The sequence below is a fragment of the Diadema antillarum genome, unplaced genomic scaffold, assembly GCF_040938485.1.
Source record: "Diadema antillarum isolate AM-2024a unplaced genomic scaffold, OU_Dant_1.0 seq00000562_RagTag, whole genome shotgun sequence".
Taxonomy (NCBI): domain Eukaryota; kingdom Metazoa; phylum Echinodermata; class Echinoidea; order Diadematoida; family Diadematidae; genus Diadema; species Diadema antillarum.
This window is the reverse complement of record NW_027271501.1, coordinates 1,258,857-1,284,535: the sequence shown is the minus strand read 5'-3', so window position 1 is coordinate 1,284,535 and position 25,679 is coordinate 1,258,857. Positions and strand designations below refer to the sequence as shown.

At 41.4% G+C, this 25,679-nt stretch overlaps 1 protein-coding gene across 1 annotated transcript in view; it reads right to left on the bottom strand.

Annotated features, from left to right (window-relative positions):
- Positions 1-25,679, bottom strand: part of LOC139735020 (helicase domino-like) — a 77,221-nt gene that overhangs the window by 24,242 nt on the left and 27,300 nt on the right. The window contains exons 21-36 of the mRNA XM_071645794.1: positions 23,147-23,348; positions 21,747-21,990; positions 21,171-21,285; positions 20,129-20,779; positions 19,371-19,560; positions 15,231-15,277; positions 13,687-13,784; positions 12,815-13,131; positions 11,510-11,712; positions 10,174-10,343; positions 9,529-9,725; positions 8,798-8,912; positions 7,790-8,011; positions 6,697-6,870; positions 5,848-5,931; positions 5,364-5,498 (exon numbers count right to left, since the gene is read on the bottom strand). Coding sequence (XP_071501895.1) covers positions 5,364-5,498; positions 5,848-5,931; positions 6,697-6,870; positions 7,790-8,011; positions 8,798-8,912; positions 9,529-9,725; positions 10,174-10,343; positions 11,510-11,712; positions 12,815-13,131; positions 13,687-13,784; positions 15,231-15,277; positions 19,371-19,560; positions 20,129-20,779; positions 21,171-21,285; positions 21,747-21,990; positions 23,147-23,348 — 3,164 coding nt within the window. The remainder of the gene's footprint in view (positions 1-5,363; positions 5,499-5,847; positions 5,932-6,696; positions 6,871-7,789; positions 8,012-8,797; positions 8,913-9,528; positions 9,726-10,173; positions 10,344-11,509; positions 11,713-12,814; positions 13,132-13,686; positions 13,785-15,230; positions 15,278-19,370; positions 19,561-20,128; positions 20,780-21,170; positions 21,286-21,746; positions 21,991-23,146; positions 23,349-25,679) is intronic.

Here is a 25,679-nt window from a genome sequence, read left to right as displayed (position 1 = left end):
GAGTGCACTGTATACGATGCCAAACACGCTGGAAGTTATATTCAAATCTATGTACATCTGGTTGGTAGCCCAAATGTGAATGTATGATGGAGTGTCCTTTATAATGTTTGGAATAATTTGCATTACAATGCCAAAGATTGCTGAAGGCTTTATATGGGTGTCTGTCTCTCATTTATCCACAGGGTGTGTTTGCATGGAACAGGCTTAGGTGTTCAAATCATAACCACAAGTTTCTACATCCTTTTGAAGGTTTGTTGTTGGTGTCATCCATACAAAATGAGAATTCCTCATTCTTAATTTCATTTTTTTTTTCTTTTGTCTTTTTTCTTGCTCTGTTAGCCATTCAAAGCTGGCACAAGAGTTTTGCCCATGCTTTTCCACAAACACCCTTTAACCCTGTGGATGCATGGAGACTTTGAGGTGTAATGGTTGTCATCCCAACAAGGCGTTTTTATTTTCCACAATTTTTTTGGCTGGAAACCAAGTTGGCGTTGGTAAGGGCCATTCATGCCAAAAGTTGGTGTAAGACTTTACAAGCACTCTGAACAAGAATAAAAATGTATCCGGTCTGAAAGAATTTTCTACCGAGGTAAAGAAAATGTTGAATGTGTACTTTGTTAAATTTTGGAGGTTTTAGGATATGTTCAAAACACCAAGCCTGGTTATCCAACAACTCCACACCACATGCAGACAAAAGGAAGACAAGTCACACATAGTTTCTTTTAACATCCTTTTCTTCATTTGAAAAATTCAAATTTAGTCCACATTTTTTTCTTCACATACAAACATAATTGTAAGTAAAACAATGAAAAGATACAGAGAAGCAAACATAAAACATTTTGAATGTTTATGTTTGACAATGTCAATAACACAACTTTGTTGCCAAGTTACTCAATTCAAATCGTGAAAATATAACAGTGTACTTTGACTTAACTGACTACGATGCTGGCACTTTTATCGAAAATATATATCTCCACTATTATTTTGCAAATACTAGATAAGTACTTCAGAAGCATGGAACAACAAGAATATCTTTCAATTATCCTTCAATATAACAATTACATCACACACTTGTGTTCCAAGTTGTACATTCAATGGTTTTACAGATCTTGCAAGATGCAACTGCCTTTGCAGATCCTAATGCAGGAATCAAGATGTTGAAAATGAAAACTACAAAAGAACCTCTTAATCTGTCAGGTGGTACACTGACAAAACAACGGGAAAACGTGATGTGTGCATGTGAACTGACTTCGACTTTTCTGAGTGATATCGCACACTGCTGTGGCCAGGACTTTGCACCCGGGCAAAGAACCATGCTAATCCAAGTCATGCACAGAGATTTTGAATGGTTAACCAAAAATTCAAGAAAATAAAGCAAAATTAGAACTGCGGGTATTGGACATGTCTATGGCCCCTGAAGGCAATGCTCCCAGAAACATCATGCCCTGCCCCTTACCCTGAACCAATTCCTGAATATCCATCCATAATGCACTGGCTGCCCACAGGAGATGGATATGAGAAGATTAATGAAACTTGCATATATATTACGTTTCTATTAAAACTCTCATACCTCTTCTTTTCCAACTCTAGGAAATTTTGGTCACACTTAACACATGAACACCTGCCCATTCCCCGACCATTCACTCCAGTTGCTTTTTTTTTTTTTGTGATGCACCTTGAAAGACCAATCCTTCCAAATTTCCCCCCATTTCTGCATTCATCGTCTCAAAGGCATGTCATGGGAATACACCATGACAATCCAGCACACTATTCAAGAATGACCTGGGGGGTGTTTCATGAAACTTTTTGTCAGTGATTTACACCGACAACTGTTAAAAGCTACTGAAATCCTTGCGTCTGATTGGCTGATAGCAAATTTGTCGTGAAAACCTCCGACGAACTCTTTGATGAAACGCCCCCCAGATCTCATGATGAAATCAGAATAGCAACAATAAATACATGAGCTTGTTCATGGCAGCACATTTGTGGTTTTTGTTTTTAAGATTACCCATGAAAACTATAGTCAGCCATTTTCATAAGTAAGAATGTAACTACCAAGGATATCGCTAGAGTGTATATCTGATGAGATTGGTATCACATTAAACACTTTTAAAAATCGTCTTCTCCACAGTTTGTGAATTCAGGTTTGATTTAAATCGAAGGTTGTCCACCGCACAGGTACGCTCTACTTGAAACCGAAATCATTATCTCTTCAATTAAAAACATTCGGAGTCATCCGAATGATATATATTGCCCAACTGCAACCAAAACATTTAGCTTAACACTTAACAAAATATGACAACTGAGTTATTTTACTGCACTCAGCATCTAATGTTATGATTTATGCTAAATTTGAATAAAATGCATTTATATGGTTTTGTTGTTGACTGATCTCCCAAATGATGGTTATATTGCAGTGAACCTCAACAAGATGGCAATGTACCTTTGCAAAGGGAGTATAATATAGAGGTGGTGGGCAATTAACTTCATACCTTCAAATATGTAGTCTACAAAAAGGAAAAATTCTGGGGATGTCATTTGAATGTTACCTTGCATCTACGCCTTGTATCTGACATGTTACGCACACCACGCACTATAAATTGCTACAATGATTTGGGACCATTTGTATAATTTGCCAGCCAATGGCGCAACAATAAAGGTTGATTATTCACTTGGCATCTTGTGAAAATTCACTTTCTATGGGTAAAGTTTGTTATCATATGCTTAATAATCACCTTTCAATCATCTGGCACTTGACGCACTGATATAAATACATAATTAGTCTCATTCATCGGCGATAATTAACACTCATAAATCCACTGAATACACAGAAGACATGAACGCACAAAAATATTACCCATATCTATTGTCTATGTCATGAGCAGAGATCAACTAGAGTCTACCGACCGCAAAGCTCTCTTCATCCGTGTTTGGAGGCCCAAATCTGAGGCAGCAGGGCGAGGGCTACGTTTGGAACCGAGGGCCACGGCTTTCTTGGCCCCACCTCTGGGGCTGGCAGGCTTTTGAGTTCGGAGGGGAGTGAAAACACTGCTGAGACCGGGAGAGGAGGAGGGCTTGGCCCGGGACCGCGTGCGCACCGTGTCACTGCTGTTCCTGGATCTGGTCCTTGAAGATGGTCCATCGATGTCCGGATTCACAGGTCTCTCCCCAGGAAGGGTCAAGTTGAGAATCTCCCGCACTCTTCTCATCGGCTTTGGTGGAGAGGGTAATATCACAGGGTCCTCCTCTTCAGACAACTCACCATCATTCCTTTCATGAGTGTCGGAATTAGACAAATTTATTGGCGGGGACTCGGTGCCATTTGTATCTACTACTGACGAAATGTCATCGACAAGATCTTGTGATTCAGAGTCCAAGTACGCAAGATCAAGAAGTGGCACTTTTGCATGACTTTCAGTCTCTGCATCAACTTCCATCTTGTCTTCAGACTGATCCTGGGTTTCTTCTTCGCGCGCAACACTGTTGGACTCCTCCTCACTCACTGCTCCCATGTCCCTCATTGTCTCATGGATGATTTCCATTTCATCTATCGGTTCCTGGACGGCTGAGGGAACATCCTCCTTTACAGAATGAATGGCAAGAATGTCTACCTGGTTGTTCATTTCTGCATCTGCCTCATCAGACCGTCTCTCCTCGGCAGGCTCTTCTCTACTCTCGGTGCTTCCAGCAATGACTACCTCAGCATCTGCACTCGCTTTATCGGGCAATACAGGCTCTTCCTCCGCAGATCCTGGAGGACTGACAACATCTGTGGTAGCCCCTATGTCTACTTGCATTTGGTCATCCTTTGGAATGGGCTCAGAAAGTTTGTCAGTCTCCTCCATCCTCTCCCCTCCACTTTCCACCTCGGGGCTCTTTGGCTCGGGCACATGTTCACTTGGAATGTCCTTCGTGAGCACTTTTGCTGGCTCAGTACTCTGGCTTTCAGCAGTGTTAACCTCAATACTTGGACCTCCTGTGTCCTCTTTGGCATCTATACTCTCATCATCTGGTGGCAACTCACTGGGCGGTGGAGTTTTGATCCTAGCAGGCTCCTCAGCAGGTGATATGATTGCCTTCTCTTCATCCACAGGAGTGGTGTTTACCGACTCAACATCTTGTGCTGCATTGTTTTCTGATCTAGTTGCACACGAGGTATTGTCAGACGTAGTTGGGACTTCAACTTCAACTTCAACTTCAAATTCTGCAAGATGAGGTGTGTTGGAGTTGTCATTGTCTAAGGTTTCATTGCCTTCCGTCTCCATGTTACTGGTAGTACCAGCTTCTAAGTTGAGCTCAGTTCCCTCAGAGCTGGCCCTGCTCTCCCCATCCTCCTCAACAGAAGCCAGCTTGGATGTCATGCTCTTCTTCTTGAATTTCTTTGCCAAATCTGCAAAGAGACTTCGGTTCTTGAGCTTCTCAAACCGGTCATCCAAGGGCATGCTTGCCTTGCTCACTTCCATCGGACACTGGTCCTCTGTGACCTTTTCCTTCATTCGCATAGCAGAGTCGACCAGTTCGAATATATTACGAGATTTCTTCTCCACCTGCTCCGTCTCTGCGTCCTTGTCCTTGACCTCATCACTCGTGATGGGATTGGTGACCACAAGCAATCCCGGGTTCACAGGAATGTGTGTCTGACCAGCAGAGTCGTCCATGTGGTTGCTTTCGGTCTCTGCGTTCGCAGTAGACTTATCGGACGTTCCTTGTGCGACTTCAATGACAGCTTCGAGGTTGCCACCTTGTTTGCACTCATCAGATGATGAGCCACTTCTCCTGCGACTTCGTTGAGTCCTGCTGCTGGATCTAGGCAACCCCTCGATCCCCCCATCAGTTCCTCCCCTGTCAGGACTTTTTGCTTTCCTCAGAGTTCTACCACCAACATCTGCTGCAGCTGCATCTGAACTACTACCCCTGCGTTTCGGCACGTTTCTCTCTGGGCTCTTAGCTATTTTGTCTTCAGAGCTTCTGCTTCTAACAACAGCACCCATGTTCGGCATCTCCCTCCTCTTCTCCCTCTCAGCAAACCTGCTCGCTCTGTCCCCGGGCCGGGGGGACGGCAGCTTGTCGGAACCACTCTCACTGTTGGTCCTGCTTCGGGTCCTCCGTGGAAGTTCGCCCTCAGTGACGGATGTTCCACTGCTGGCTCTACTCCTGCTCCTAGTAGGTCTGTCCGAGACGTGTGGGGGTGACCCTGCCCTACTACTAGCCCTGCTGCCTGCCCTACTACCACTAGCCCTACTCCCTTCCCTGCTGCTGCCCTGTCTACCAACCTCTCTACTGCTCCTCCTACCTTGCCTACCATCTCTCACAACCCCCTTAGACCTGTCTTTCCGCTTGCTGTTCCTAGAAGCTTTATGCACCTGATTGTCTGCATCTTCTTTTGAGTATGTGAAGAGGACTTCATCTTCTTCCAGCTCCGCCTCCCTTTCCTCCTGCTTCTTGAGGGCCTGAAGACGTCCCAGCTCCCAGTCCCGCTTGGCTGCTTCTACCTGCTCCTGTTTTGGACAACCAAGAAACATTGTGAGGCAACAGACATAACATCCATACACAGCACAGTATCAAGGGATTTGAGGTAGATTGCCAATAGTGTATTTCATTATCACCATTTTCTTCTTTAATTACAAAGACTTTTCACCTGTGTAACTAATGTAAAGTGGACATCATTCAACACAGAGAAGAAAACACAAAGCTACCAATATCTAATGGAAATACAAGCTTCTTTCTGAAAAAACAAACATCCTAAGCATATTGTCAAATCTCCACAATTTCCAGATGTTCTATTTCTAAACCAGAGGATTATAACATCAAGAACAAGAAGAGTTGATTGAGACAGTCATGGCTAACCTCGGCTTCCTTGAGTTGCTCGGTAGTGATGGGCTCAATAGTCTCTTCCAAGTAGAGGACAGCATACCTCTCGATGGGGGTCAACTATAAAAAACAATTGGACATACAGTTTCAAACAATGAATACACAATCATATTTTGAGAGCGACAAGGGTGCTGAAAAGATGAGGAAAATGAAGTAATGAACATATATTGCTGCTGGCATGATAAACACAGCCGCCTGACACAATTTTTCCCATTAGAAGTATTTTCGCAGGACACGGCCTACTGCTTCCAATACAAAACAAATTCAAACATTGAACTGGCATCCTTCAGTGGATGAATTTCTATGCACATAGTTCAGACACAGGCAAGGAAATGTGACATCTTCACTGATTTTTCTCAGAGACTCTAGTCTGAAACATTCCGATTTCATCATCACTATGTGCTTTCTCCGTATCGCAATGGTAAGTTCTGCAGAGGAAATTCACAGTGCCAATAGTCTTAAATTTCATCCCTGGCTCTACTGCAATTGGATATCTATTGGACCTTTAAACTTTTGGGTCTCTTTTTTTCTTTTTTTAATCTCCAGCTTAAAGTTCATGCCATGTCTGCATACATGTACAAAACATGGCATGATATTGTAATAAGTAATTGACAACTTCTGCATCCAGACTTCTTATGCAATGCATATCGGTGCAAAACCACAGATACTTTATCTTACCTTAACTGATACCTTTTTTTCCCCATAAGAAAACAAGACAGTGCATTTTCACTTTCAAGAAATAAATTCACATCATCCATCCAAACAACTTGCCCTCACTCCACACACACAATGTTCACAGTTGCAATTCTAATAGAAAGCCATTACCTGTTCATCCAGCTGAGCCAGCTCAATCTCCACCTTGGAGGTCTCCTCTTTGGGTTTACCCTCCTCGCCCTCGTACGGTATGCTCTCGTCAAACTCCGCCAGCTCTGCATCCTGCTCGGCGTGTGCCCTGGACGCAGCCTTAACATCCGTCTCGTCCTCCGCGCGGGCCAGTGCCTGGTTGGGAAAACCATAAATAGGGATGAAAAGTGTATACTTTCTTGCACAGGTACAATTCTTTGTGGTACAAAACATACCACTACTGACCAACAAACCAAGAATTACTGTAAAAGTGGATATTTTCGTGTAACTAATTTTCGCGTTTGGCAGAATAAGACAAGTTTGCATGTTTTCAATTCCACAGAATCAAGACAACTACTGGAACGTATGACAAGCAAAAATATTTGCCTGCTTTTATTTTCATGCTAGTTTCTGGTTGCGCGAAATGCGCAAAAATTTCAACACTGCGAAAGTTTCCTCTTTTACAGTACCTTTTGCGAAGACAAGAATGCCTTTATGAAATGAAAATTAGACCATTTAGATATTGGTTACATAATGGCTACATCATAATCAGCCCAAGAATTTGAAAGTATCAAAGAAAAATCTTTGTGCTTGGCACACTAAAAGTTGAGAAAGTAAGGAATTTTGCTATTGCTTGTTTCTTTACACATAGTTCAGACACAGCCAAGGAAATGTGACATCTTCACTGATTTTTCTCAGAGACTCTAGTCTGAAACATTCCGCTTTCATCATAACTATGTGTTCATTTAACTCTAAGAGCATCAACAAACGTGTATACCTGATTGCTCCAATGCACAAAGATGGTATAGCCCTATTACTGAGAGTGGGAGGTGTCTTGAGAATATTTCAGGACATTCAATTTGAGATTTTGATAATACATGAACTTGCTTTCCAAGAATAAGATGTTTTGAGAGTACAGAGCACTCAAGGAATTCACTCTTATCACCCCCAGCCAGTTTGCTCTACAATTCAACACAAGGTTCTCCAATGCAAAATAAGACATACAGATCTGAAATTTTGTGGATATCTTTGGGAGTGTTTCTGGATGTTTCTGAACTCTGCAATGATTGTTTACCTTCTCCAGGTCTGTTTGGGAGAGGGGTTTGGGAGCATCTCCCTCCACTTGTTCCTTTGTGGGTTCCTTGACGGGTTCCTTGACGGGTTCCTTGACGGGTTCCTTGAGGGGTTCCTTGACAGGTTCTTTCACGGGTTCCTTCGAGACCTCCTGGGGTACGTCCAGCATGTTCTGCAGCTGGCCTGCCTCCTTGGACAGCTCAAAGATCTCTTGGATGGTGTGCTGAAATGAGGGTGGCACAATGATGAAACCAGTAACTACAATGACTCAATAATAATCAGTGCTTGTTGATTTGTTGGATTCATTTTTCCATCTGAAATGGTGGCTGGATAGCCCATATTCAGCTGCACTAGCTGGTCTTCCATGGGGTCCAGTTGGCGGGACCACTCACCAGGTTATGCATCCTGCTCTTTACTATGAATGAAGCAGCATCTTATGCGTGCGAGAGTTCTGACTCTCTCACACACAGAACCTTCATTTTATATCCTATCCTATATCTTGCCTATTACTATACTAGCAGAAGGGAAGGAACAATTACACACAACATTGCTCAGTTAGAATCAGAAATCAAACCTGAGCCCTTTGGATCTGGAGGCAGACACACTACTGATCACCGCTCTATGCTCATTAGGCTATGGTAATTACTTGCATGCTGCTCCATTTGACTAGATTCATCTCTCTGTGATATGAAGGCAGCAGAGAAAGAGGGGTGTTGTGCTCAGCAGATACATCAACAAATCTCTGAAATATGAATGCTTACATACCACACAATACTTCTTTACTTCAATTAAAAATGCTGACAAGAATGCAAGGACTGTCACTAAAACCTATCATGTATTACTTAGTTGAACTAACCCAGGCAAGTTTGATTAGCTCCTCTTTATATTCTTTGGAATGTGTATAATTGGCTTTACCGATACTGTGCCAGAATCAACATGTACTATGTACTTCATGAGCTTTGATGTTTACAAACATTCATACACTAGAAAATTGTTGGCGCTGACATACCTTCTTGAAGAAGGCGGTAGTGAAGTTTCCTCCCTCAATGGACACATCAATCAAGAGCCTCTTCTGGTTCGACTTCTTCAAGATGTTCTCTTCAATGGACATCTCACTGATTAACCTGCAATAAAATAACCCAACAGACTAAATTGGATGAGGGTGTGCTATTTTACACACACAGAACAAGGTACATTTCAGCATTTCGACCAAGGTAACTTTATCACTCCTATCCATGACTAATGCTTAGTAGAAAGAAGAAAAGTGCACACAAGCATAACCCAAGACTTTTTCTTCTCTTCTCCTGGTCTCTGTGGCATAAACATAGAGATCAAACATAAGTCAGAAAACCAAATATAAGTTTCTAAATAGTCACTTCTGATTGGCTGATACCCGACTTCATTTCAATCTTCTGCCTTCTATGTGTTTGTATGTTTGTTTGTTTGTTTGTTTTTGTATTTCTTATGAAATAGGGTCCTGCTTCACTGATAGTCTACCATTTGTGCAACACATACACACACAAGAAGAGGTCACAAACTTTCCATCCAACACTTAATGTGAACTTAAATGTGGATTGATCAGAGAATTAGAGACTTCCCCTCACAGAAAGCATGGCTAAACAATGTCCTTGATTTTCACACAAATCCTCAACTTAACGGGGAGGGGGATGTCCCTGGTCTCATCAGAGTGTGACATGAAGAGAGAGAGATAGAGATAGGGAGATGTAACATATGACTGACCTGTATATATGCACATCTCTGGTCTGACCAATGCGATGACACCTGTCCTGGGCCTGTGCGTCCATGGTTGGGTTCCAGTCGCTGTCATAGAAGATCACAGTGTTGGCTCCCGTCAGGTTGACCCCGATGCCTCCACTACGGGTGGACAAGATGAAGCAGAAGATGCGGGGGTCCTTGTTGAAACGCTCCATCAAGATCTGTGACGATAAACGTATAAGGTTAAGACAGTGGTATCAGTACACTTACAATGGGGCTCTAGCCACCCACTCCATGGAGTCAGGATTACAACTAACATTTATTGTATAGTAATGATTTGAAGTATGCAAAGCATTACAAGGAGCCATGGCTTTTCACTAAGACGGCTTGCAGAGTGATGTAGTTTGATCATTCACAGCACTCAAAAGATCAAGGTTTACTCGTATGTCCTTCATTGTGCATACCTCTATGACTACTGCCTTACAAATTGGCAGTTTCTGCACTTGGTTTGATTACAATTTTTACTCTTTCTAGCAGAAAGGTTTGCGTACAACACTTTCAACATATAAAGTGCACACTTTCTACCACAGGAAAGTAGTATAGGATTTCTGCTAAGAGTATTTTTGAGTCCTTTCTCCTATGAGCCATGGTGGACAAAGAAAAACTGACCTGTCTCTGCTCCACCTTGGTGGTGCCATCCAGTCTGAGGTAGATGTGACCGTGGTGATTGAGGAACCTCTCCAGGACGTCCAGCATCTTGGTCATCTGGGTGAAGATGAGGACCCGAGAGCTCTCACTCTTCAGCCTCCTCAGCAGGATGTCCAGTGTCTGCAGCTTGCCTGTCGGTCAAAACACACAGTAGACTTTGACCACTGACTTCCTAATAGGACATCACCAGCAAAATGTTTTGGCTTCACACTGCTACATAATTTGGAAGAATTTGACAATTGTGGAAGTCTCATGTATATCAGTGTTATACCTTACTTGTACCATAGAATGTCACATTTAAGAACTCCTATGCAAGTCTTCACAAGCAGTTTAGGATTTGCAACAGGGTATGACAGAAAATATCTTTGACTCCTGCCCAAGAAAGCATTCTGGCAAGGCAGGGCTCGACATTAACGGTGGCCCGGTGGCCCGGGGCCACCAAAAATGAAAGTCGCGCCACAAAATTTCAAAAAAGGGAACATTTGGTGGCCCGCCTCGGGCCACCAAATTTTTTTGAAAAAGTATGTCAATAAATTCGTAACTTTTTGCGCCGGAAATTAGCAGTTAGATTTGTTCAAAGGATGGATGAAAAGGACTGAATAAATGCCTGAGAGTGAGTGTTGCAAGTTTGTTGAAGTTTATTTATGAGTAGATATGTCCAACTTCTAATTCTTACTATCATAAATCTTAAATATTTGACTCATTTAAAAAAAAAGGACTTTTAATGTTTTTTATTGGGTTTTTTTTCGGGACACCAAATTTTTCTCTCGGGCCACCAAAATTTGAAATTAAGGATTTTGGTGGCCCCATCGGGCCACCAAACAAAAAAGTTAGTGTCGAGCCATGCAAGGGTTCCATACTTTAAACAGACAAGTGCCTATTCATACAACATGCTCTGCATTGATTTGTAGTTGCTCATGGCAAGCGATTAAGTGGGTTTGTAACACATTGTGCAGCTTACAATAATAAAACTGAGTAAACAAAAGTCTTTTCCAAAGAAACTGTTGAAAGACTGGAGTTGACAGACTACATCTATCCAGTACACCATATCAGGACAATTACCCCAGAGAACAATTACCCACTGGCTAAATACTGGTTACTGATAGAGTTAGAGTAAAGATAAAGATGAGGGTTAGGGTTAGGGTTAGAGCTTGGGTTAGGGTTAGGATTGGGTTAGGGTTAGGATTAGGTTCGGGAATAGGACTAAGGTTAGGGTTACAGGAAGGGTCTGGGGTAATTGTCCAGGAGGTAACGGTCCTAGAACCCCAGTACACATCAATGGGGTCAGTTTTCTTACCACAGTCGTACTGGATGAGCCGTAGTTCTGGGAAGGCAAGTCTCATGTGGTTCTCGATGGGATGAAGACACCAGGTCTTGGGCTGCACATCCCGTGTCAGCCTCTCCCTGAGTAGTCGCTCCTGGTTCACCACCGAAGGCGGGGTGTGGGACGTATGCATAGTGATTGGAGGGGCGGAGGCTGTCGGCACAACAAACGAGAACCTACAGGAGGAAATGCAAGTGTGTTAGTGTGCAATGATGGAAGGGATTCAAGCATCACACACAAGGAAAACTCCCATGTGATTAAGTTACCTTGTTTCAGTATTTGCTCGTCGGAAATAAATCACTTAAAAGTATGAAAACCACATCATGAGTTTCTAGCACAAATACTTCAAACGTGGTTTGTCAATATTTCTTAATATGCCATTCTCTGTTTCCTTTGAGTGATACTTTCAATGAGGTTTACCTTTTAATATGCTGTCAGTGAAAAAAGCGGAGGCGGCCAACGCAACTAACAAGTTAACACAGTAGCAGTACATCGGAAGAAACTAATGATCATGGGTCACAATACACACGCAACTCTCCACTGGAAACATAAACACTACCAGTTTGTAGGCTGATTGATGGAATAGTCCAAAGCATCAATGACAAATTTTTAATTAACTACTGTAATCATAGTGAAATGGAATATTTGCTAACCTTCTCACTGACTACACAGTTTTCACAATGTGTTGTTTGTATTACCAGAGAGACGTTCCCCAATAGGCACACAAAGCCAATGGATAATGAGCTGCCCAGTATAATGTTTAATTTCTGGCCAGTGCCACAGCCAACATTCACAGAGGGAGTTATGCTGGCTTTGGTATTTTTGGCCAAATGATGGTTGGAGTATCTTATGTTTTTTTTTTAACACCTTAAGGAGCTCCTGAAATACAAAAACTTTAATCAAGAAGCGAGAGCATAATTGCCACATCACCTAATTAGGAAGAAACATCTTGCCATATGCATGACTGCAAAAACATATGAGGCGTTACACAGCTCAAAAAATAAGATAAACTTTGTTTTTGCAAGAAGTCATACTGCTGTTGATTGATAACTTTAAACCTAGAATGCTCAAAAGAAAAATAGATTTGCAGTCGTCCCAAGGTATACGTTTGTGCCAACATATCACTGGCCCATCACTTCACAGTGTTCTGATCTGCAAATCATAATATTAGGGGAAAATGCTGCTTTTACTTGTGATTGATCAATTTTTTGAAAGGTGCTAAACAGCAAGGCTTCATGTTAAACCCTCCCCAAAAACCCTGAAAGAATGATCCATCACCTTTTGAAGACTTCCGTTAGTTCATTCAGCCGATCCTCCGGCGTGTGAAGCAGGCTGTGAAGGTGCCGCGTCTTCTTGTAGGCCACCTCCACCCGGCGCAGGGCATCGCCAATGAGGGCATGGTGGCAATGCACCAGCCCCACCCCATTGGCGAATGGGCGCTTCTTGCCAGCGGGCCGCGAGGTGTGGAAGAGGGAGACGGCGGAGAACAGGTCCTGCCCGTACACTGGCTTAGCAGCGCAGCGCTGCTGGTTGAAGGTGGCGATGCGTGAGAGGGTCGCCTTGCGTTCCTCGACCCTAAGCTTTTCCAGGGATTCCTGTGATGATAATCCAGAGAATATATATATATATATATAACCATCCAATTGAAATGATTTTCTTTTAAAAATGTGATAAACAAGCACTTAGTACATCCATACATCATTGCTTGCATCACTACCACAGATCATCTGTTCCCTACCTAAACTGCCCGCTATTCATATTCTGACTAAATGTGACAAATTTTATATTTGCATGAAGCTTGCTTATCATTTTCTGGATGCCTAAGGATAAAAGAATCCTGTTTTAATCCACATAACCAATGAAATGAAGTTAGGTTGATATACATATGTGACATAATTCTTAAGTCCAAAACAAATAGCAATTCAAGTAGTTACATTTCATATTTACCGACAACTGTATACCAATTTACTGCATACTCTCTGAGTGAGTGTTATCCAAGGCAACCTAAAAGCTGGATAATGCTTGCCTGACCTTTTAAACTTTGGATAAATTGATAATTCATTTGGAACAAAAGGAAGCACAAAATCAAACACATTGCTCAAATAGTCTGCAGATAAACTCAGAGTGATATTCCTGGAATAGATGCATACTAGATAGAGCGGTGATGATTTCCTCTTCTTTTCAGCTTTTTTCAGCTTCTCTGCTGCTTCTTTTGATTCCTTCGACTCCTCTTTGCTGGTATCTGAGACTGCAAACAAAAATGGGGAGCAAAAGAGACTAAAAATGTGACACTGCACCTCAAAACAAACAAAAAGTCGCCAGACATGAATTTTTAGTTATGACCATATTCTGAAAGAGCAGACTTTAAGCTTTAAAATGATGTATAACTTAAATCGAATGGACTCTCCTAACCTATCTAAATATTGGAAAGAAAGAACAGACTCAGGAAATGTGTGAACTGAGAAAAGAGGCTCCAAAGTACAGTGTCTATTCAAGCGCTTAATCTTTACCATACCGTGCTGGCTGTGTGATGAATGGGACAAAAAACAGGAAGTAAACCACCAGAGTAACAACAATGAAGGGATTATCAGATTAAATTGAAATTAAGCATGCCTCATTAACACATTCTGTCCATAATAAATGTCAACTTTCAAAGCAGTAGCCCTATCCTTTCAAAAGTTATTTGAGTTAAAATTGAAGAGTGAGGACAAGGTTTTTCAGAAATGAAAAAGGGATTCTAAAGACGCACCTAATCACACTATTCTACCAAAAATGTTCGAGATAAACTGCTAAAGAAACACACTTTCCTGCCCGTTTTATGATACCACATTTTAGCATAATGTAATAGAAGACCCGCTCTTTCAGAAAATATGAAAAAGTCAAGCTCGGCTAGGTTGACCCATTTCACTTATTTTCAGTCCTCACGCAAAATCAGTGTGTGCGACTTTTTGTTCGTTTTGAGGTGCACGGTCACAAATATTAGTGAAAGTGATTAACACCCCTGCCCAACACTTCTGTACTGGTACAGTGCCGAGAATAACAACCAGTTATTTTATACATTATAATGTACTGTCAACAATGAGTGCTATATTGCAACACGGACTATGACATACAATTTTTTCCTGATCTGGGGGCCATTCTACAGTTAAGTGCATTGCACAACTTCACTTTTGAGTTTTCATGTGTGCTAAATTTCAATCTCTTGAAAACTGGGGGAGTAGTTTAATCCACAAATTTTTTCAACAGGCCGACCAAAGACTGATTCCCATATAACCTATTCCATCTTCATTTGCCAGGGGTATAAAAATACTAAGTGCTTGTTCAAGGACTCGTCATCAATCTGGAAGTCCTTAATTTGATCTGTGGTTCTAGCAACTTGAAACTGCACAAAGTGCTGACAGCAGTGTGTGGTGCACTGTCAGAAATCAATTTTAAATTTGTGAGTATAACTAGTATCACATTCATTATAGTAATAATTACCTACTATAGGCATGCAAGTTTTATTATCATCTTGGCTATATATGCAAATAATTGCAACCTATAAATGACACTAAGGGCTCTGCCATGTAATGACAATAAAAAAAAAATTAAAAATGTAATCCGCTTGTGCAGATATGGATGGTCAACTCAAAATAAACTACTTGTGTAAGCATGCTACAAATATATGGGGCATGTTTCATCCACTACAGCCTACCAACATAAGTGTTTGCAACAAAAATGTCGAGCCCGAATAGAGGGACTCTGCAAAATGGGAGAAGACAAGAGAAAAAAATAGAAAAAAAGAAGCAAAGTAAAACATCCAACAAAACAAACAAACATTATTTTGTGCATACAAAAAATACAGAAATATCACGCACTTATCATTCTTTGTTTTGGTTTCATTTTTTTTTTCCCGTGGTCAATAGCACAATCAGGGTATGCAATTGTGTAACAGGGCAAAAATGAAAAAACTTGGTGAAAATGCTTTTTTTGTTGTTTGTTGTAGCTGAGTGTTCAAATTTTCATTTCATGTAAAGAAAGAGTCAAAAGTTTGCATTACACTGCGCATAAATTAGCATTTAAATTAGGGGTGTCGAATTACATTGAAATGACTAATATATTGGAAAAATTCATTTAAAAAAAGGAGAATGTTTTTTTCATCTGATATTGCTGTTAGATATTCCTAATAAATATCCCTTTCATTCACCACCAGCACATAGCCATGACATATCACAAAATATGAATGAATTTCATATTTTCACTTCTGGAAATGGATGATCAATTTTGTAGGCATTATTTTGAATTCAAATAAAACCACTTTTACATGTTTTATCATATTTCACTTTTGCCAAAGAGTGAAGAGGCAAAACTTTCAGGAATAGGTAACAGACATATACTGGCCATTATTACAAAGTTTTATGAAATTAGGGCTGGTACTTTGGAAGATATGATATTTTTCATCAAAAAATTATCTGTACAGTTTGACCTTGAATGTGCGCACAGTGTTTGGATCAATTCTCATATTTGTAAACACAGATAGAAGAATGAATGTGAGATTTATGATGACTTGAGTTGATATCCAACCTGTGACACTCAAACAATGACATGTTAAGCCAAAATACTATGTTTTTGCTTATGATATCTTTAGAAATTGAACAAGCATTGAAATATGAACACTGAACACTTATCATATGACCTTCATGCAGTATAACATGGGCGTGTATCGCACTTTTTTATGCTCAGCAATTTGTAAAAATATAAAAAAATAAGTTCCTATTGCTCAAATTTGTTAAAATGTTCACACAATAGATTTCTACATATGTACAATTCATGGTTTAAAAAACAAGGATATTCAATTAGGGGAAAAGATTCTTTAAAGTAGTCAAATTAGGATATACCTCACTGAAAATACTGAAAAACGGCTGCACTTATTTTACTCAGCATTTGAAAATGGCTCAAAACTCAAAACTGGCTGAACATTTATTGGCAAACAGCGCACCATATTGTAGTGTGTCTTCAGTACTTTCAGGAAAAGCAGAAAAATAAGCTGTTTCTCCATGTATAGCTGTACAGCATGGGTTAAAAGGTCACAATGTCACAAAAATAAGCCAGCATTACACTCCTACCAGGATGGGACTTCAGACCTTATAACTTTCTCCAGCTGAAAGAACCACTGTTTTTTATTGCATGCAAGCAATGCCAGGAAAAAATCCATTAATTTGATACCAAACACATAGGGGTAGACTTAAAATATGGACCTCAAATCTTGATTTTACGTAAGTTGTAAAACGCTTTTTTTGACGCATTACGTGGGTTTTGGGGTACTTTTTGGTAATTAATCTTTAATAATTAACAGTAAATGAGAAGAAATTAGCTATTGTCTTACCACATGTGATTACTGATGTCTTAGCATGCTGCATGTGAATTTTTAAGTCAGTTGGTGCATTCTTTTAGAAGTTACAATTTTTTAAAGTGAGAAAGTCATGATTGCATACCCTGATTGTGCTTATCACCCCCAGCAAAATAATTCAGTGAATGTGCACGCACATTACAACTGGGTCAAAATCTGGTTGGGAAAAAAAAAAATCCAACCCAGATGACTAGAAACTTGAAACTGTAAGGCAACAATGTAAGCATGAAGATGTGGTGATGGCTTTAGTTTGATCCTGAACTAGGCCTGGTACTGGCTTCAACTCCTGCCCCAGTGATGGACAGCCCTCAATTAGTTCACAGACTTTTGCGGGTGCATGTATGACTAGTTGTGCCTCTAGTACACTCTAATATGTTTATCTTTATGTACACAAAACAAGGCAATCGCCAAATTGTGTCTCGCCCATTCCCGTACAAGGAATTAATATTTTTTATAACTCTCAGAAGTTAATTGACCTGCTTATGACCTTTGACCTTGTGGTGACCTTCAATACCCTAAGGGACATTTACCATCCAAGTTTGGTCACAAACGGACTAAGGGATCAAAGGTAATGAGCCATAATCGAAACGCGCCATAAAAACTTAACATTGGGCCATAAAAATTTGTTGACCCCTTTCTGTGACCTTTGACCTTGTGATGACCTTTAACTTCCCAAGGGACATCTACCGTCCAAGTTTGGTCACAAACGGACATAGGGATCAAAAGTTATGAGCCACAATCAAAACGCGCCCTAAAAACATAACATTGGGCCTAAAAGTTTGACCCCTGTCTGTCACCTATGACCTTGTGACGACCTTCACCTCCCCAAGGGACATCTTCCATTTAAGTTTGGTCACAAACGGACAAAGGGATCAAAAGTTATGAGCCATAAACGAAATGCGCCCTAAAAACTTAACATTGGGCCCTAAGAGTTCGTTGACCCCCGTCTGTAACCTTTGACCGTGTGGTTACCTTCAACTTCCCAAGAGACATCTACCATCACCCAAGTTTGATTGCCATTGTAGCAACATGTGCTAAGTTACGAGTGATAAGAGAGTCTTGCAAGTAAACTTTAACGTATGACCTCAAATGACCTTTGAAACTATCATGTGACCTCTTACGGCACCATAACATGAAGGTACCCCCAGTGCATCCATCACCCAAGTTTGAGTGCCATTGTACCAACATGTGTCGAGTTACGTGTAATAAGAGAGTCTTGCAAGTAAACTTTAACGTATGACCTCAAATGACCTTTGACCTTATCATGTGACCTCCAACGGCACCATAACATGAAGGTACCCCCAGTGCATCTATGACCCAAGTTAGGTTGTAATCCAAGCAACTTATGTGAAGTTATTTGTCAAAAGAGAGTCTTGCAGGTAAACTTTAACATAGAAAAGAGTCTTGCACATACTGTAAAACGAGAAATTTTCGCGTGCATTTTAATTTCGCGAATTTCGCGAGCGCCAAAATTCGCGAAATTAAAATGCACGCGAAAGCTTTTGTTTACACTACATGCATTGAATGCCAGTAGCAATTCGCGAAAATTTCATGCCACGAAAAAGGCTTTCGGCTCCAATTCGCGAAAATTTCATGCCGCGAATATTTAATGTTTTACAGTACTCTTTAATATATGACCTCAAATGACCTTTGACATCATCACATGACCTCCGACAACACCATTACATGAAGATACCCCTAGTGCCTCTATCACCCAAGTGTGGCTGCCATTGCTGTAACAGTTGCCAAGTTATGCATCACAAGAGAGTCTTGCAGGTAAACTTTAACATTTGTGACGGATGACGGACGGACGACGGACGGACGACGGATGACGGACGGACGCCATTTGGATCCCTTAGTCTCGCCTTAAATTGCAAAACTGGAGCTTTCCGCAGTGAGGCAAGGACTCCTGTTACACATGAAAGGCGGCCTGAGGCCTGCTTTTCACGACCGGTCCGAGGCCGGACTGAGGCCGCCTTGCGCACTGCTCACATAAGCTTCGGGCCAGCTCAAGCAATGAATTTTTGGTTTCAATACTCTACCGAGCTCTCACCCCTGCAGAGGGTCATGTGACTAGTCAACTGCAGTCTGAAAGCTGGCCTCTGGCCCTTTACCGTTTACACATAGCCGGGTCCAGCCTCAGACCGCCTCAAGAAGCCGGCCCTAGTTTTTTCTGTGACTGTTATGAGAGAGCCGAACTGAGGCCAACCTGAGGCAGGCCTGAGGTCCGTTTTCTCGTATGTGTAACAGGGATCCTTGGTATTTTCTGTCCCTAGTTTTGAGCTAATGATGGTCAAATGCTTTATTGGCTGTATAAAGTCCTTTGATAACTGAAGGCAGATGAAAAGGAAGTTAGTAGAAGCAGCATGCAAGCATCTGGGCTTGTGTGCGAGCCCTGAACATCATGACTCAGGTTAGAAAACCGAAAATCAACAAATTTAATGCTGGAGTTTGTTAGGCGATGGCTTGCCAGTTAGAAAGACGCAGTGGTATGGTGGGAATGTACCTTTGGCATTGGACAACTTGACAGGTTTAAGCCTAACCACGGGCATCTTGACAGATGCGAGTGGAGGCCTACTGGGTTGAGAGGTAGGAGGGAAGGGAGTCACAGGGGAACCGGAGGAAGCAGCTGGTACTGTGTGTGAATCAAGGACAGGCAGGAAGCATGCAACAGATGGTGTAACAGGGTACGAAGCATGACAAACACTTGCAAATGACTGCAGACCAACATGTAATGTGCAGAGGAAACACACAGAAATAATCAAATTTAGAGTGTCAGCACATAATCCGATGATTTCTACCCCTCCTGATATAAAATCTTATTTCTAATGAAAAAAAAAATTAGCAATCAACGCAAACTTCCTTGAAAATCTTTTTCATACCACTACCTACAGATCTAGTCAACTACACTGCATTTCATTGATTCACGCTGATTAAATTAATGACGATTTTAGTATGATTTTAAAATGCAACGTACATTACCCCAACGTAATTATATCACCATGGTTAAAATTCAATCACATAACACAGCACAAATGGAAATTTAAAGATAAAAAGCTGCTAACACAGAAGGAAAGTGAATATATGAAAGCTGGAGGTACATGTATCATTTCATAGTTGAATGTATGAATTTGGAGGAGCAACATAGATGCAAGAAATTTGAAGGGAACACATGTTACACAAGAACACTAAAATGTCTGTACCTTTCGTTGCAGCTGTCACAACTGCCTTTGCTACTGTACTTGTCGTCGTAGCCGCCGTGGTGGTTGCTGTTGATGTGGCTGTCACAGTTGTTGCAGGACCTGCGGAGGAGCTCGGCGAGGGACTGGCCGCAGGGCTTGCAGCGTTAACCGTCTTGGGAGCCTGCACAATGGTCACAGAGGGACTATTGGGTCTGGACGATGAGCTCACTATAGTCACATTTGCAAGAGTTTGTGTTGCTGGCACTTTCTGCACACTTGTCCCTTTGGCATTGAGCACAACTTGTTGCCCTTGTTGCTGCTGCTGCTGTTGCTGCTGTTGTTGCTGCAACACCAGTTGCCGCTGCTGCAGTTGCATCGGTGACTGGGCGGTGACCTTGGACAGCTGCGAGGCTACGGCCTGAGCCTGACTGGGGCTCACTCCCTGGTCAGTCAATTGTCTCTGAATGGATTGGTGCAGCTGTTGGGCTGCTTGCAGTTGGGCTGCCGTGCCTAGCTGCGACAGCACCATCTGCGGAGTGCCCGGCCTCTGCACCACTGGGGACTGAGGGTTTGGGGCCCGCTGCGCATTCACGAGGTTGGACTGTGATGTCAGCTGGACAGGACGGATTATCTGCTGCCCTCCAGACGTCTGGATGATTTGAACAATACCACCTGGCCGTGGAAACAAATTGAAGTCATGGTTGTATTAGAACTCTGTGCTTTCCATCCAATACTTCCATACATTATTTGGAAGAATCACATACAGCTACCTAGGATCAAGAAGACTGTATGGTAAATACTAGCTCACAAGGAAATGTGTAATTTTCTCACTGGCATGTCCTTGGGACCTTTTCTACCATGGTAAGGTTTATCATCAATAACAAGTATTAACTGAACCAAAATCAAAAGAAGAGCACATGTATTCGTTCCCACTTTCCCCAATGAGTTGAAATGCTAGTCTTGTTGCGATCGAACAGCTGATACAAGATAAGTGTCACAGCTTTCACGCTGTTGACAAGATAAAAGTGGCCGATTGAGAAGTGACTCCACAATACACACTGACCTTGATGAAGCTGGCGGAGTTGCCCTGCTAATAGACGACCAGTAGACTGCTGAGTGACAGTGATTGGTTGTGTAGTGATCAGCTGAGCCCTGCCATTGGTATTCACTCCACTTACCTGATGTAAAAGAAAAAAAACAAATTACAGAAACCTTCTGTGCAAAGCAAAAAGGAAAGGGCAGGATATGAAGGTCCTGGGGGGTAAAAAACTAAAAATACTCTGGGAAGCAAAGCATTTCAATTTACATTTAATCACAACAGTTGAGATGTATTTCTTCAGTCTACCAATTAAATGGTTCCTCTGGTCTTCTAGGAATGTTGAGCTTTTTGTTTTATAGATAAAACTAGGTGGATGTGTGTAACATTTTGTTGTTGTTTTTTCCTTTTACTGCCATCTGCAAGTATCAAAACTTTTTGTCCAATGTTTTTCAAAGAATATTCATCCAAATATTCAAAAGTTGTACAGAAGCTCAAGAAGGTGAATGTTTTAGAAGGTATGTAAAGGGAACACAATATGTCTGTAAGATATTCACAACTTTTTTCCCTTTTTATGTCTCGCACAATGCACCTGCTTAGTACCTGTTGCTGCAGGAGTACCCTCTGTTGCCCCAGCTGTGAGGCAAGGTTTCCTGCCACTGTACCGGTGTAACCAGGCAGCTGCTGCAGAGGTGTACCACTTGGCACCGGCTTGGGGCTCTGAGACACCAAGGTAAGGGTTCCCGGAGACCGGGGGTTGCTTATTGCTGTCAGCGTCACGGGAGGAGTGCCCGGCCGTCCGTGGGCCTGCCTGACTTGTGAAGTCCCCACAACTGTGCCCATGGGGAAAACCACATGATATGCGAGAAATGATTACATCAGAAGCAAAAGCAGTATGACAATTCTATTAGAAGCTTTAAAAGAAACAAAAGATGTATGGCTACATACAGAAAGGGTGCTGGACATCCATGTCCTAAATAACAATATCTTTCTGAACAGAAATATTTTGTTGGCCAAAAGGCTGCAAATGTCTGACAGCATTTCATATGGAAGAGATGAACTACTGTAAAAGTGGTTTCTTTCGTGTACAGATATTTTTGCGGTTTCCATCGGTGCTGACTTTTTCGCGTGTGTTTAAATTAGCGGTCGGCAAAATCTGTGAATTCAGTCGGCAAAAACTGTTTTATTTTGCACATGAAAACCCAAACTTTAATCCAATTATTCTTTTATTTATTAAATAGAAATTAGAATTAAAGGCAGGCGTACCTGAAATCCCGTCTCTCGAGTACTTTATAACATGCTTGTACCTACATTGCGCGGTATCGCTGTGTGTCTGTTGACCATCAATACACTATATATACGGAATCTTTGTGTATGCATGTGCGCAATAGCGTTGAAACAAGTGGCGAGTTCAAAACATTTTCGCGTGATGTTAAATTCGAGTTTAAAAACGCAAAAATAAAACCACTGCGAAAGAAACCACTTTTACAATAACAAGGGCAGCTAAGAGCAGTTTCCATAAAGAGTGCTGTAATCCATTTTCTGGAGGAATTATTTTAGCTTCCATTATCTACCTTCAGGCAAGTTACTTATATCAAAATCAGTGGAATCAGTACATGATCTAACAGAGGCAGAAGGCACAGGGAGATGCTGTGACTGCCAGAGGCATTGAGTTCAGGAGGTAACAAGCACACACTTAGAGAAATGGTGTACACACAAATTTTACATCTTGTTTTTGTCTGATTCATTGCACAGGGCATAGCTTTGTGAGATTAAGCACTTGAATAGTCCTGAACTAAGCCTCTTTTCTCAGTAAACACTTTTCCAAGGTGTATATTCTTTCCGTTAAATAGATAGGTTAGGAAAGTGCATAATAAATGACTTATACATCATTTTCAAACCTCAAGAGTCTGCTCTCTCAGAACCTGCCCTAACTTTGTGATGCAGGGTCTCCTACTGGTGTGTGTCTCTGTATTGTGAGGAGCAATCAAGCCATACCTTGAGGAGTTGGTGTTTTCGCCTGAAGATTCACCCCTGATGGTGACCGAATGAGGACCTGGGTCAGACCTGGAGACCCCGGTGCTCCCTTGTTGACGGGCGATGCTACCCTGACAACGGTAGGCGAGCCCCGACCGTGTACCTGTACTGCTGAGGGGGAAGCTCTGTCACTGGGTCTGTTCACCTGGGAGGGGCTCTGTCTTGCAGCTGGAGGCAGGAACACACGCGGCAAAGAAAGCAGACACAAAATTTAATTTCAACTCCATCCAAGTTCTGCCAGAGTTGACCATGCAGGACAAGCACAAAGTTTACCATGAAACCCTAGGCTCTCTTAACCCTAACTAGGCCGGGGGGGGGGGGGGGGGGGGGGGAGGCCCCCCCCCTCGACATTCCGCGCGATGTATCGCAATCGCAAAAAGCTATCGCCGCGATGTTTCATGACTTTTTTCTTTCGAGTCTCCCGCGTCTTTTGACACCAAATTTGCGACGCGCGGGCGCGCGGTTCTGAAGTTACGCATAAATATGTACATGCATGTCAGACCAAAAATTGCTCAAAAACGTTAATTCGTGTACAATTTCAATGCAAACTGTGCTTACTGGCAAATTTCATAAAAGCGTGATTATTTTGGTGTTTTATTGATTAAAATCAATGAATAACATATTTTCTTGTTCAGAGCGATGTCGCAGACAAATTTCATCGAAAAAACAATGAATAACATAAAGTCGAAAAAACAAAGAAATACATAAGAAATTCAAAAAACAATAAAATACATAAGAACTTTTTCTGATATCACAATTTTTTTTTTTTGCATTTGCTGAGGACACTAAAAAGAATATTTACACATAAAATGTGCCTGTTTTGAGCTTTTTTTTGTGATTTATACCAAATAGTCTGATTTTATGCATCATCATGCATAAATTAGCATAATTTAGCATAAATGATGATTTTTTTGAAAAATTAACTTCATGGTATTTTAGATTACATCATAGGCAATGTGTGTGCCAATTTTCGTCGCGATCGCGCGGTCGAAGGCCGAGATCTGGAGGGGGGGGGGCCTGGGAGGCCCCCCCCCCCCCCCCCCCGGCTCTATCAACTACCTAAATAGCCCGGCCTAGTTAGGGTTAACCCTAAAAAGACTGGGGGGGGGGGAGGGGCCTAAAAGGCCCCCCCCCCTCGACATTTCGCGCGATTACTCAGCAACACGCAGTGCTCTCGCCGCGATGCTCTATGACTTTTTTCTTTCGAGTTTCCCGCACATTTTGACACCAAATTTGTGACGCCCGGGGGTACGGTTCTGAAGTTACATAACTTTTTGTACATGCACGTGAGACCGAAAATGGCTCAAAAATGTGATTTTGTGTACAAAGTCAATACAAATTGAGTTTTATCACATGGTTCATATAAATATGCTTATTTTTACTCTCAATGGCTAAAATCAATTTGTTTTAGTAGTATGCTTCAAAAAGGGTCTGCCACAAATTTTGCTGAAAAAAAAAACAAAAACAAAAGGTCGAAAAAGCAAAGAAATACATAAGAAATTCATAAAACAAAAAAATAAATAAGAAATTAATTTTGATACCGAATTTTTTTTCAAGTACATTTGCTAAGAATGCTACAAAGAATATCTAGACCAAAAATGAGCACTTTTGGAGCTTTATTTACTGATTTAGATAAAAAAGTCTGATTTCTCGCATAAATTAGCATAATTAATCAAAACAAAATAAAAGAAGACTATTTTGGAAAATTTAAATATACAATCTTGTAGATTACATCGCACACTACCATTGTGCAAATTTCCGCGGCGATCGCGCGATCCACGGCCGAGATCTTAAGGGGGGGCCCTTTAGGCCCCCCCCCAGTCTTTCGAGCTACCAAAATAGCCCAATCTTTTTAGGGTTAAAGGAGACCTCCGGATGATTTTCAGACTTTTACATTTGAACAACTATAAATTAGTCAAACTGAGTACAGAGTTTCAGAATTTATAGTGACTCGGATAAGGAATGAGAATGTTTTCAAAATTTGTAACAAATTGCAATGAACAAGGATGATGACATGTCAGCCTCACCATAAGAATGCATGACTTGGGGCTCAAGGAAGCAGAACAAAAGAAGAAGGCATGCATAGATTTTTTACAGGTGAACTTGTTGAGCAAGCGGTATTGTAATGGAATTACACTGCTACATTTCTGAAATATATGAGGCTCTGATGTCATCAACACTGTTCAGTGTAATTTGTTTAAGATTTTCAATTTATTGGTTTCTCTGCTCTAAGGACCAGAATAAATTCCACAAATCTATACATGGAGCTGTCGATTTATGTATTACATGATGTGAAATTATGAAAATCGTCCGGAATGCCCCTTTAAGATTTCAAAACGTTAATACAAATATATGATTGATTCCAGTAAGTTCTTTTGCTGATATTCATTTGCACCTATAGATTGACTTCAAAGCAACTTTTGCTGAATCCTGACCCATCAAACCCTTCACTGCAAGCTTTCCATGAACTATCAATGATGGTATCCTAACTTTCTATCT